At 39.6% G+C, this 14,002-nt stretch overlaps 1 protein-coding gene across 17 annotated transcripts in view; it reads left to right on the plus strand.

Moving 5' to 3' along the window:
* Positions 1 to 11,741, plus strand: part of DMC1 (DNA meiotic recombinase 1) — a 33,940-nt gene extending 22,199 nt beyond the window's left edge. For 15 of the 17 annotated variants that reach the window (XM_072869105.1, XM_072869169.1, XM_072869108.1 and 12 more), the window contains 12 exons: positions 537 to 581; positions 3,434 to 3,580; positions 3,877 to 3,959; positions 4,558 to 4,610; positions 5,532 to 5,573; positions 6,787 to 6,859; positions 7,499 to 7,590; positions 8,430 to 8,503; positions 8,601 to 8,715; positions 9,602 to 9,662; positions 10,212 to 10,328; positions 11,017 to 11,735. In XM_072869105.1, the coding sequence (XP_072725206.1) occupies positions 537 to 581; positions 3,434 to 3,580; positions 3,877 to 3,959; positions 4,558 to 4,610; positions 5,532 to 5,573; positions 6,787 to 6,859; positions 7,499 to 7,590; positions 8,430 to 8,503; positions 8,601 to 8,715; positions 9,602 to 9,662; positions 10,212 to 10,328; positions 11,017 to 11,086 (972 nt within the window). In that variant the 3' untranslated portion in view covers positions 11,087 to 11,735. Of the gene's footprint in view, positions 1 to 536; positions 582 to 3,433; positions 3,581 to 3,876; positions 3,960 to 4,557; positions 4,611 to 5,531; positions 5,574 to 6,786; positions 6,860 to 7,498; positions 7,591 to 8,429; positions 8,504 to 8,600; positions 8,716 to 9,601; positions 9,663 to 10,211; positions 10,452 to 11,016 lie in introns of all 17 variants that reach the window. The other 2 variants (XR_012043696.1, XR_012043694.1) reach the window with 2 other exon arrangements.
* The last annotated feature ends 2,261 nt before the right edge of the window (positions 11,742 to 14,002 follow it).

The raw sequence follows: 14,002 nt of genomic DNA on the forward strand, positions 1-14,002 counted from the left end.
AAAGACCATCAGGGAGTTCAATGCATTTAAAATTTTGTTCCAGTCTAATACCAAGAAAACCTCACTCTCCTAGTCCCTGCACAGCCTTGCTCTTCAAGTGCTCGTCATTAACCTTTCAAAAGCTATGCACAGTTTTTAATGGGATTATCATTATTTCTTTATCTTTTACACTTCTATATTAAATGCAAGGGGACGATCAGTTAATTTTATGCTTCCAAGGAATGGTCATCAGCCTGAAAAGGCTGAGGAACTGTGGTGGAAAAAATCAAGATGATGATGATCGTAACACAAGTTTTATTAGCACAGCAGAGGATTGCTTGCCTGTGAAGATACACTTTATGAAGAAGGCGATAAGAAATGTGTAGGCCTTCTTGGCTCACTATGGCTTTGCTTATTTGGGTAGTCCAACAAGTTATGTATTATTAGGGAAAATCATTTAAATGTTTACAAATTTGAAACAGACACCTAGTGAGATAGATGTAATTACAAGAAAAAGCAAAATCTATTCTTATTTTTTTCTGCTATTTTTTTTTTAGGAATCCTTTTTTCAGGATATTGACCTGCTACAGAAGCACGGAATTGTAAGTATTAGCAATGACTTTACCACACAGAATTGCCCACATAAAGCTATTGTAAGGTCATTTCTCCAAAAGCCTATACGCATTGATACAAATAACTGAAATTCCTCCTTGCAATAAATTCTAAATCAGTCACATGAAGACAAATTTAGCCTTTGGTGATAAGACAGGTTTTCAGAAAATCTCATTCCCATCAGATTTCTAAATAAAGTGACAAGATATTCAAAGTATTTAGCACCCAGCACTCTTGAAAAACCAACTACTTGCTAATTTATTTGAAAACTGTGTGATAGATTACTTCCCATTCCTGCCAATCTTTGTAATTACTCCTGCATTTTTGGTGCCTGTGAAATTACACGGTGACAATTGTTGCTATACTATTTTCAGCATGCTGGTGAAGGGGGTAGAGTGGGAGTGAAGAAAATATTAGTAGCTAGAGAAATAAGTGGTTAGTTTTCTTCATCAAATATGAATTCCTGTAATCGTTATCATCTTCATCATTATTATCACATAAATGTCACCTATTTATTTGAATTACTATTATTATATGTTTATCCAGGAGACTGGCTCATGGATCAGAACCCTATTAGATTCAGTGTTATAGAAGCAGAATAAAAAGTTGAGTTTGCCCGAATGACTACAGACAGATACAGATGGGGAGGACACAGACACAATGAGACAGCATTATTCAGCACTGTAGTTACTGGGCTCAGCATGTCAGCAGCATCATTGTTGTCAACTTCTTTTACTGGCAATTCATTGACAGTTTTAAAGAGAGTTCCGAAGAAGGATCACGAGGTTGGGAGCTCTAACTATGAAGTGACATAGGAAAAATACACAAATTCCTGTGTTAAAAATTTAACAAGTTGACCATGGAGGCTGACCTCATGAGCTGGAAGGGAGCTGTACTAGCCTGTCAATATTAAATGAGGCATGGTATGCAAAGAATGATACGAAGGTACAAAAGAACTTGAAAATAAAGAATAATGACTTAGGCTGTTCTGGCTTAATAAGGGTTTCCTGCTCCTTTTCTCTTTTTTTTTCTTCCTTCCAAGTAGTTATTCCCACATCCCAGGGGAAATTTTTGTTCTCAGCTGTGCCAGTTAAAATCTTTGTGTGAACATATGATGACCCATATCTGTTAAATTCATTTGCTTAAAGAAATAGTTTCTACTGGTTTAGAATTTTTTTCCTAGGAGTGGAGAGAGAAATATTTACTAGATCTGACAGTGTGGGCACAAAGAGAGTCAGATTAGCACAACGTAGGCTGTGATTTGATGTTCAAAAGTGTTTGGTAGGAATTAAGGTGCTGTGACCCCGCAGCCTTTGCTGAGTGTGTTCCTGCCGCTGCAGCATGCTATCCCTTCTTCTGGCACATCTGCTTTTGTAGTCACCTTGTGAACTGGATTTGTGAATCAATTAGTCAAAAAATTATCACAACAAAAAATGTGGTTTCGTTTTTTTATTTGTAAATTCTCAGTCTGCTCCCTTTTCCACCTCAGAGGCGTACAACTGGGACAGGGCTGCAACATCAGGTAGAGGATCAGGACAAGCAGCTGGTATAAGGGGGCAGGCACGCCAGTGTGTTAAGCCAGGAGTACTGCTGAACACTTCATAGTATTGAACTATAGTCTAAGAAGGAGTATATCCTAGGACCTTGGCTGGTACAGAAGCTGTTGGTGAAAGTTGTATCAGTGAGGGAGAGAACAAGAACTTCTATAACCAGGTCTACCATGCAGAGACTTGTCATGCAGAACAGCCTTAAGGTTGATGTGACCAGAAAGAGACAGCAACTGAAGAAATGCAGAAGCAGGGTAATGCATTTAAAGTTTTGGTCTAGAAAAAAGATCTTTGCAGCAGTAGTCTGTTGTCTTAATAGAAAAACACAATAAAACAGCTCAATCCTTTTTATATTGCTGGTTATTATATTATTCTGGGTGGAAGAGTAATTTTTATTTGTGGTTGATTTTACCTCATCCATCTCTATTAATGTAATAGTCAAAAAACATATCACAGGATGAGAAATAAGCTTCCCAATGAACATGACTAATTTCTGACCCCCTCCCTTCTTATGCCGTATGCACCCACACGCTCTAGATAAATAGATGATACATCCAGTTCATAGTTTTTTCCAAGGAAAAAACTTGGCTGGAAATGGTAAATTGAAGTATTATCCCAAACCTTGCACATGGTATATTTTCTTGTGAGTAATCTGTTGCCTGCCTTTATGTTTCCAGTGATGTCAGAATCATAAAATGAGGTGAGAGGAGGCAAAACGTGTCAGTAGGGTGCTGACTGAAGTAATGCTGCACCCAATTTATGAAAAACTAGTAAGTTCATTCCAGGCCAAAGTGTTGGTTGGATCTGGAGGATACGTATGTTTCAAAGTGGACATAGTGTGAACATGCAGAAACAGCACAGCAGTTAGAGTCAGCTCCCAATTATCCACCATCAGATTATCTGGTTTACAGATTATCTGTTCTAAGAGACCAAGGACAGATTGTTATAGGGTTTACTAGGCTGGGCTCCACACTACCTGAAATAATCCATACTGTTTCTTTACTACCAGCTCGGATCTAGAAAGACTGGCACTGAACAGGGACAAGTAAATACAACTGGACCCAAGACACCTTTCTCTCAAAAGCACCAGGATAGCTCTGCACCATGATCCCTCACACCAATATTACTCAAAATTTTCTGTTGTTGGTGTCAGAACAGAGAGTACTGTAAATATATTTCTTTCTTGGTGAAAATACACATACGTATGAATGTATAATAAAATGTGTTTCAAAGATTTACTTCGCCTTCTAGTTGTTAACTGTCACGAGTACTCACAGAAAGGAACTTCTTCACAGAACGTAGCAGATATTAAAAAACTGAAGTCAGTTGGGATCTGCACGATCAAAGGAATCCAGATGACCACAAGACGGGCACTGTGCAATGTAAAAGGGCTTTCAGAGGCCAAAGTGGACAAGATTAAAGAAGCTGCAAACAAGCTTATTGTAAGTCAATCACTTTCCTGATGGTTTAAACTTTTGCTGGCTTCTCCAAAATGCTGTGCAACATGTCTCTCAACAGATTTTTTCACCACATCATCAAGATAATTTAGAAAATTATTCTGCTCATTACTCTAAAGGAATAATACTCTACAACAACCAGACAAATGCTGTGGTGCTTTTCATACCCAACCTGTGTAAATGAGGCTAGGGTGGAGAGAAGATATTTATGTGGGATATTGCACTTTACCTTCAGGTTAAAGCTAAAATAAACCTCTCGTCTTCTCTTTGGTCTTCCTCAGGAACCAGGCTTCCTGACCGCCTTCGAGTACAGTGAAAAACGGAAGATGGTATTTCATATTACTACTGGCAGCCAGGAATTTGAGTAAGCTGATCTCTACTTAAATCCTTCCTTAGTCCAAATTGTTCCAATAATCATATTTATTGCCTTTAATGAGACACAAAAATATAAAGGAACAAATATTCCTAGGACACGTATTTGAAACTAGTGCTGGCTCAAAGATGCCTGCATCAGTGAGCAACAAAACCAACTCCTTTTCTGAGGGGAAACTGGACTTTGTACAGTCATTGTAAATAAACAGAGTTTGCATCCAGAAATCCTGAACGTATCATCATTTTTTCACCTAGTCAAAACAACCTGCAGGTCTCAGGTCAAAACTGTAAGTCTTCAAGACCTCCCTTGAGATATTTTTATGGAATGTTATCTTTTCAAAGGTATTTTCTCTTTTCTTTCTTTCCAGTAATAATTTCTATGGATCTTTCTCTTGCACACAGAAAGGAAGGTTGAGACAGAGTTAATTCTTTATGAATCAGTGATCATTTAGTGCCCTGCACTTAATGCATCAAGTGAGGGGCTTTAGGGCAGAAATAACTTTTCCTGAAGTAGCAAAAATTTCTCTTTTTTACTTTCCTCTTGTGATTTTGTGGGTTTAACTATATCATAATCCTCTCCCTTTCTCCAGTAAACTTCTGGGTGGTGGGATTGAAAGCATGGCAATCACTGAGGCCTTTGGAGGTGAGAAAATCACATTAAATGAGTATTAATGAACAAAGAATTGCAACTTAGTTTAGATTTTAAATCAAGCTGGATTTCTTCCATCAAACTTATCACATTGCAGTCATAAAGATGAGTACCTGCAGGAAGGTAAGAAGAAAGAATTCACTTCTCTCAGTGTTTTCCCATTTTTCCTCTTCATTTGCTTGCAGGCTAAGTTTGAGCTGAGTAATCATTAGACTTGGGGCATGCTGATTCAGTACAACATAGCATTATTAATACTATTACTAACATGTCATATAGGAAAGATTCCCCTGATGCAATCTGTGTTCCTTTCCAGTAACAAAACTGCCACAAAAGATATTTTATTTATGCACACTTAGGATACATTGCATTTCATACAAGATTTTGAAATCATAATTAAGCTACTGTTAAAGTAAATTTGATCAGTTAATGGTTAACACTTTAACAACAATAAGAGTTCATAAAACACAGTACTATTCCCTCTAGAAAAGGTAAACTGCAGACTGACATGATTTGATATAATGAGATTAATAAACTCATAAGCCTCTCCTTTATCATTTTACTGAAAATGAAACTGGGCCAGGTCAGTGGAATCAACCATTTCTTCCCCCCCCCCCCCCCCCCCCTCAATTAACACTTTTCCACAGGTGCCATGTGGTTTTAACTTCTACACAGAAAAGAATAAATGACCTTAGCAGTCAAGCATGATCAAATTGAAGCATTTCAGTTTTGCTTTTCATGTAACACATTTCTACTGCACAGAATATGATTTATAAACTGGGGTTAAATGATTTAAAAAGGTAGAGATAGAGGTGAATTTTGTAAGTAAGAGTGTTTCTAACTGCAGTAACTCCTGAATCGGGGAAACTCAGAAAAAGAAACCCTGACCTTTTTTTTCCCTTTTTCTTTATTTAACAGAGTTCCGGACAGGCAAAACCCAGCTATCTCACACCCTTTGTGGTAGGTGTACTACCTTAAAACAGACAACCGTTTCTTCTCCATTCTTTACAACTATATCAGAATTAAGCACATAGAGACAAGTCAGAATTTTTTATCTCTAGAAGTACAGGGAAACAGACCTTGGTGACTCTTACCTCCATTAATTGTCTTTGAGTAGAGAACTCAACGATTACTTTTTAATAGTGCTCACATTAATGCAAGTTTTGCCATAAGGAGAGAGAAGATAATAGACTGTCTTAGGGAAACCAGTGAAGCACACCACCTGGAAAAGCAGAGCACAAATACGGGTTACAGGTGGACAGGGGCATTGCTCAGAAAAGGGCAAAGGCAAGATTCTTTCTCAGCAACTCTTTTAATTTCCTGGTTTCAAGAGGTTTTGGTGAATATGGCGTTCTGAAAGGGCACTGAAAGGATACTGCTGGCTGACAGTAACTGGCTAAACAAAGACTTTGGCAGTCGCCGTATCTAGGCAGTGCCAAATACAGCAGGACCCTGATTTCCCAGTGATATCCCTCAATGTGTAAATAGTAGTAAATAATAACTAATGTAACTATTAATGCTGCTGGATTATAGTTACCAGACAATGGGTAGGCAAATATTCCCTTAAATGAACCCTATATTACAAAGGGAATTATGGCACCTTCTGGAAAAATAAGGCCTCTTCCGTTTAGTACAGTGTAATGATCAGCAGAGTCATACCCTTTTGCATGAATGGTTACAACTGAATGAATTGAGTATTTTAGCTTATTCACTCCAAAGAGACTAAACCCACAATCAGGAACTATTCACGTATCAGGAAAAATTCATATCCAAAGAATTTTTGATCACGAGTTACAGGTGGAAACCTCCACTACTAAATCAATAACATTAATTTGGGCAGAGGATTAAGAGGATGCTTTGTGCACAAGAACTTCTTAATAATATCCTTACCTATTTTAAATAGAAAACATACAGATTTAGTGATGGTACTGAGTAAAACACAATTCTGACACCATTAATTAAATCTCGTCTGATCCCAAATCGAGAAAAGTGGCTTGAGTTTCTTCTCAAGCTGGCAGTAAGATTTGAGATACTTGTGATTTCCACATTGATTACAATTGGTGGTTATTTGTGATATGGATAAGCAGTCGTATTTTATTTAAAAATAATAATAGAGCGAGTAAGAAAATATTTTTCTTGCCTTTTCATTTTGATCTTCTATGATTCACTGTAGTGACAGCTCAGCTTCCAGGACCAAATGGCTACACAGGTGGAAAGATTATCTTCATAGATACTGAAAACACTTTGTATCTTTTGGACTGTTGAAAGCTACAGGTAGGATGAACTGGAAAGATGGTTCATTATGTTATAAGCAAGCAGGAGGCTCCAGATAGCTTCATACATTTAAAATATTATGACTGACACAGAAAGCCCGGAGAGCCTAGTGTGTAGTGGCCCACAAGGCAGTGACTTTTTTCTCTGTCATTTGATCTAATCCAACCTGGAAAAATTAGAGTTAGGACACAGATGTTTTTTAACTGGTTGTTTTGAGATCTAATATGCCTTCCTGATAATGATACAGGTGATAGAAGCTTTTCTATTTACTTCAAGAGAAATTAATCGAAATACTAAACACTATTTTTAACACTTCATATCTGTGGTAGACTGTGTATAAGTAGGTTTTGCTCACAGCTAAATTCCTAGAGCAGAGCTACCCATATGTCAACCCCCCCTGCCTCAAACCCTAAACACAAAACAATTATCACTGTGAGCCCTAAACTATCTTTAGGGTATGTGGGACAGTGTGAAGAGAAAAAGTCAGTCTTCTCTAAGATCAAAATAAATTCTCTTATTTGTTTTTCCATAGTTCTATTTTGGAATGGAGTTTTATTATTTTCAGAGCATGGTTTGTACAAAGAGAAATCCTTAACTTTGACTAATGTCAGCCGACCAGACCGTCTTCGTGACATTGCTGATCGCTTCAACGTTGACCATGATGCAGTGCTTGACAACGTGCTGTACGCACGTGCATATACTAGTAAGATCATTATTGCAACTGCCATGATATCTATGTTTTTTCTCTAAGGCTGCCGTTTTAATAGTTCTCAGTTTATTAACTGAGATTGCCCACTGAGGATCATAAAGAATGTTTCGCTGCTAACAAAAGAAGTTGTAAGCTTGCTTCCATTTTCTGATTCTGGTGTTGTACACTGAACAGACATGCTCAGTGTAAGAATTCCAGCTCAGCTGCACTACATAAACAATAAAGTTTTGCAGTTTGCCACAACAGTAAGTGAACTCTGCCATGTGTATGATGAGTATCAGTGTAGCATCTTAGTAAGAGAAGCACCAGTTAATGTAACCACGATTGCCTGAATGTAAGCTAATTCTAAAAATGCTCTTTGATCTTGTGAATGGAACTTTATAGGGACAGCTCCAACACACTCTGTCACAAGACATGGCATTAAAACTTCAAGGAAGTTTTAAATGGGACTTTTACTTTGAGAGTACAATATGAACATGAATAATATAATTAATACAACTTCTGTGTGTCATTTAATTCAACGTTAAATTCAAATGTTTATATTGCTTTTCAGTTCTTAACACACAAAAAAGTTGTCTTCATGCATAGTTTTGTTGTGAAGCTTTTCACAAAGAAGTTTTGTTAGCTGGGCAAGTGGAAACTGGAACTGGCAGAAGCACAGGCACTGCTGGTTATTGTAGAGGTAGCTTGTTACTGGGCACTGGATTTAAAACTGCTGGCAGTGAAAATATAAACAGTGCAGATGTTTACAGTGGAATTACAAAATTCAGGCTTTTGTTGCTTCAGAGCTCTTTCTGGTCCTAATTTCATTTGGCAACTGTACTTCCCACCAGGTGAACATCAGATGGAATTGCTTGACTATGTAGCAGCCAAGTTCCATGAGGAAGCTGGTATCTTCAAGCTGTTGGTACAAGACTAATTTTTTTTGTATGCTTACTGCTTTCAGAATATGTTTTCCTATTTTCTTTCACTATATTTACTTATCTAGCATAATTATAATGCAGATCATTGACTCCGTAATGGCACTTTTCCGTGTGGATTTCAGTGGTCGTGGAGAGTTGGCTGAACGACAACAGAAACTGGCTCAGATGCTGTCAAGGCTCCAAAAAATATCAGAAGGTAAGGGAAACATTGCAAAATATGGAAAACGTGGACTGGAGTTGCTGAAACAGTAGCTATTGGTAGCATGACCACGTAGTAGTCCGAGTGTATTATCAGTCAGGCACTGGCCCAGGAATCTTTCCTCACTTTACACCTCTGTCAGCCACCAAAAAGATCAAACTGATGCATTATTTCAGGATGACAGATTAAGGACTCTTTAGAACTATTCAACATGTAGACTTTTCCTAGAAATACTGTTAAGAGAAGTCCTAAATGAGAGAATAGGTTGTAGAACTGGACAAATATCCAGTAAGAGAAATTGTCTTCCCCAAATTTTGACAGTCTAAATACACGAGAAACATGAAGAACAGAAAAAAGGATGAAGGCACAGAGAGATAAAAAAGCTGTGATAAAACATGATAAACATGATAAAAAACATGATAAAACATTACCATGTTTCCAGTACTTTGCAATGCACTGAGGGATGGACAGGATGAATAGGGTTCCTCCTCATCAGAATGTCTCAGAAATGTTGATGAGGAATGAGTAAATGTTTTTTTTAATGCAGTAAATAAATAAAAAAGGCAAACAGACAAAGGGGGGGGGGGGAGAGGGGGCTGAGGGCAGGGAGCCAACAGAGAAGATGGGAACTGAGAAAGACTTGTTCAGTGGAATTCTGAAAAGTGCTCGTTTTTGGCATAAGTATTACAGCTGAAGTCACACAGGAGCAAATTTAGGCTGTCTCCTGATTAACTCCTGCCATCAGACATAAAGAATATTTCCTTGTCTTTCATGTGAAATGTGAATTGCTTCAGCAGCAGCCTTGCTTTTACCATGGATGGGAGAATATTTTGGAATTCGAATTGGATATAGTCCACCTTCTTTGTATTGTTTTCTATTGCAGAATATAATGTGGCCGTGTTTGTGACCAACCAGATGACTGCTGATCCAGGAGCAACTATGACGTAAGATAGATACTTTTTCTCTCTCTTTTTTTAAAGATTTCTTCTCTTTTGTATTACATATTGAACAGAGATGAGAACTGAGATTGTATGGAGCAAGAGGCACCAAAATGAGGATTCAGACTGGTCATTGGTCTCTCTGGTATGATGAATCATTCATGGATGACACCTATAGGTTTCTCTCAGTTTTCATAATGAGGTTTTTTATGTTTATCTGCTGCCTGGCATGATGGCTTCTTTCACTGTGACTTGAACGAAGAGAACAAGCCATAACAAGTATGGAAAAAGCACCCCATTTTGTTTTGGAGCAGCTTACATATGAAGTTTAAGGTGTGTATTTCTTGAGCCTCTTGAATTTAATGAGAGGAAAATCATGCCAGCATCGAACATGTGAGCATCCTATCTTGAGGCAAGTGTGTTAAAGTCCTTTTTTGATATATTTACCTATTTATTATTCATTACTGAGTTCAATATGCCTTTTCTGACAGTTAATCACAGTATTAACCTATAGAATTTGCACAGTGAATCATCCCAATTTTCTTGCTAATTTAGCTTTCAGGCGGACCCAAAAAAGCCCATTGGGGGCCACATCCTTGCTCATGCTTCGACTACCAGGATTAGCTTGAGGAAAGGGAGAGGGGAGCTGCGTATTGCAAAGATATACGACAGGTAAATCACCTTTCTTTCACAGGAAGGAAGCTATGTTATGAGCAACCATAAGGTGACAAAGTTTATGGTACTGAAACTTCATACCTGGACAACATGGTTTCAAACTAACTGCATTTCTGGATGGTAAGTTGAGAGCAAATCTGAAAGGACAAACTAATTAATAGACTTAAAGTTGTCTTGCATATCACAGACATTAAATTACATAATCTTTCATCATAAATTCTACTAGATGCTCATCTCTTAAAGACCACCATCAAATAATTTGCTAAGACGGGTGGTCCCTTGGCAGGAAAATGCCAGAGCTGTCACATTACTAAGTTTTGCTGACACAATTAGTATCATTTTGCCTGGTCAGCTGCGGCAGACGGAAGTAATTAAAAATTGTACTAGTGGAACTGCATGGAGAGACCAGTGTTTCTGGTCAGGAACTAAGAAACTGAAATGAGAGTTTGCACAGACAGAATCTTTCCTTCTCCTGCACCTTTTCCATTCTCCTCTCTTGTGCTTGTCATCTTCCAAGAGGTGGATTTCGCATTTTCTGATCTTGATAATCTTGATCATGTTTTACAGTTTGCACCTAAGTGTAAAGATGAAGTATTCCAGGTTGCTTACCCATTTTGGGGACTGTTTCACAACTGTATTTAACATGGGGAAACCCACAAGTTCCTTGTTTCTTTTTTCTTCCCAGCCCTGAGATGCCTGAAAATGAAGCCACATTTGCAATAACTGCTGGAGGGATTGGGGATGCCAAGGAATAGGTAGATAATTGATGTAAATGTACAGCTGAAAACCGCCTGGGCAGTTGAGATGAAGATTTGTGCAAAGTCACTGACTGCCTGGCTGCATTTTTATCTTTTGGGAACCATTTGAGACATTTTGGGAGAACCCTGGGGTGAACTCTGTACAGTTCAGTTTTATTGATCTTAATAGAATTTGGTTCATTTAGGGTCTTCGCTTCTCAACTGAACTTTCAGCAGACAAAGATTTAAGAAATAGGCTTGTGAACTGTTCAAAGAATCCTTTTCCAATATTTTGTGAAAATCAAGGCTGTCCTTTCACATGAGATTAATATATTCTTTTTTAGTTTCTTTCAAAGAGTGTCTATGTGGTAGAATTTAATAGTGCTAAATGGAACGGAATTGGAATAAACTCAGTTATAAAACTGACAGATGGAAAAGGCAGTGGCAGGAGGAACAGCCCAAGAACTTGACGGACTCTCATGTACCGTAGACGAATGAGTTACTTTAAAAATATGTTTTTAGGCATTTTTGTCTTGACTAGGTAATTTTTGTATTTTTATTTCGCATTTTCTACTTTTTGGAGAGAATGTTTTAAAACTGTTCCTATTAAACTTAAAAATAAAGATTATGAATTAGAACAGCACTCTGCTTATGTTTGGGTGCTTTGAATCAAACCCTGCTCTCAATAATCTCACTGATCTTTCATGAGAGAAATAAACTGGATGCGCCCCAACATTTTAAAACCTTTTGTCCAGTTCTCTAAAGAAACAAACTTTATATAATTGCCTTGTCAGTCTCCTAATATAAGAATATTAAAAGTTATTATTAAATAGTATTAAATATTATTATTAAAAAGCAGACGAAAACAAAACCAGTGGCTAGATAGGAGAGAGAGGCTGACACCAGTACTTACACCGAGAGAAAGGTACTTGTGACTCAGCTTGAGAGAGCGTGCCCGCAGGCCAGCCAGCACAGGCATAGCTCCAAACTAGCCAGAGATGTATGTCACGGGGGGCAAGCGAAGAAGCCGGGAGTAGAGAGAGAAATGGGGATCAGGGGACGAAATACCAATTCAGTGTGCATTACCTCCAATGCTCATGGAATTGCTTGTTTTAAAATGAAAAATTTATATATGAGATGCTTTAAGGGAAGGCCTTACTTTGTCTTCTTGTATAAAAATGCTGATTAGAATGGGTCTAACTTTGGTGTCTGATTAGAGAGCTTGTCCTCACTGATACAAGAATTTTTTCATTTAGATTAACCAATGCATGTAAGATAACATGAAGTAAAAAGGCAGCAATGACCAGAAATTCATGCAAGAAAAGCCCGATGCTGTAGCCAGGGTTTACCTTGTGACAGAGCTAGAGAGTTTGCCTTCCTTGAGTGGTTTCTTAATGTATCTTTGATATTTTTCCTGAGGTAAAGCACTATTTTTCACAGTGGAGAGAAGTCTAGAGAGACAAAGGCAGGGAGTTTGGCTGATCTGCGAGAACCAGGAATGGATCAGCCATGTTGGATCAGTTGTTATCTCCCGTAACATCTAGTTCTTTGCATGTACCAGTCTTTCCCACAGCAGGCATTCATATCTAATGGCGAAGTACCACATGTCAGTGAGAGCTTAGTGTCACTTGACTCCCTCCCACCCACTTAGAAAGGCCCAAGTTTGTTCCAATATTTTATTTTAAGCACCGAGACTCCTTTTTGCTTTCTCACATATGCCATACATACATACAGCAAGTAAAACTAAAACGGTAAACAATTCGTGTCTCGTTCCAGGCTGTTATTTGTTTCAAGGGTCTGAAAGTAAAGGGGACTCACTTTCTCTTCTGCCAATGTAACTGATTTTTGATAATCTGATAGCCCAGAAGGCACTGCTGATAGCGCGACTGTGGTTTGGGCCAAGGGTTGGTTTGGCTGGTGTACACAGATCACCCACCAGACATGGCTTCTCGTGCCAGGATGGACTGACTGGCTACTTGTTGGTAGGTGCTAGAAGCATGAGCACAGCACAAAATAACTTACGGCCTATGTCACATAATTGCCTCATGGCTTGTTTTATCTTTCAGCTACAAGTCTCGGGTTGATTTGGGGAGTCAAACACCAGCAGGCCGTAAACATGGCGCCTACACCGTGCCTCGTGTCCTTCAAGTACTTCAGAACATCCCCTTGATCACATGCAGTAACACCACAGTGGGCGAAGGGGTGAATTAGTTACCAGTTTACTTTCTGGAGAGGTTCCCACGAACCTCCTCCAGCTACGAAGGGCGGTGTGTGACCGGCGGTTGCCGGCACGACCCATCTTGGGGCCCGTTATGCCATTTTCTCCCGGCCTTCTGGCACTCAGGTGAAGGCAAACATCATGGCTGCTGTCACTCCCGCTCCTGCCCCAGCGCCGCGCCAAGATCCCCCTAGTGATCTGCCAGGGAAAAAAAGCGGGGGAAAAACGCAAACCCGCCGGACCCGCCGTGGAGCCTGGCCGGCGCCGCCGCGGAGGCCCGAGGGGCCGCTACCGCCCGCCGTGCCGTGCCGTGCCGGGCCCCCGCGCTGCCGTTATTGTCTGCTCAGCCCCGCTGCCACCCTCCACGGGGCCAGCGAGTGCGTAGGCGAAAGGCCGTATTCTCCAAACCCGGCTACGCTGCAAAATTAACGTAATCTTCCGACCCTCCGCCAACCCTGCCTGCACAACCCGCGGAAGAATTTTACGCAAAAAGCACGGGCTCTTCCTGCCCTACGCCAGCCTGAATTACGCAACTTGCGTACGCCGTGTACTTACGTAACGTACGCCTCGGCCTAGGTTTTCCTTACCGGCTAGAAGGGGTTACGGGGTTGATTCCTTGCGTAGCAGACTTTGAGGAATAGGGAGAGCGTTACTCTCCTCCCTCCCTTCCTCACGCGGGGGCCCGGCTCAAGTAAAGAACGCTACGCACCTTTCGT

Source organism: Ciconia boyciana, chromosome 1 (genome assembly GCF_034638445.1).
Source record: "Ciconia boyciana chromosome 1, ASM3463844v1, whole genome shotgun sequence".
In the NCBI taxonomy this organism is placed as follows: Eukaryota; Metazoa; Chordata; class Aves; order Ciconiiformes; family Ciconiidae; genus Ciconia; species Ciconia boyciana.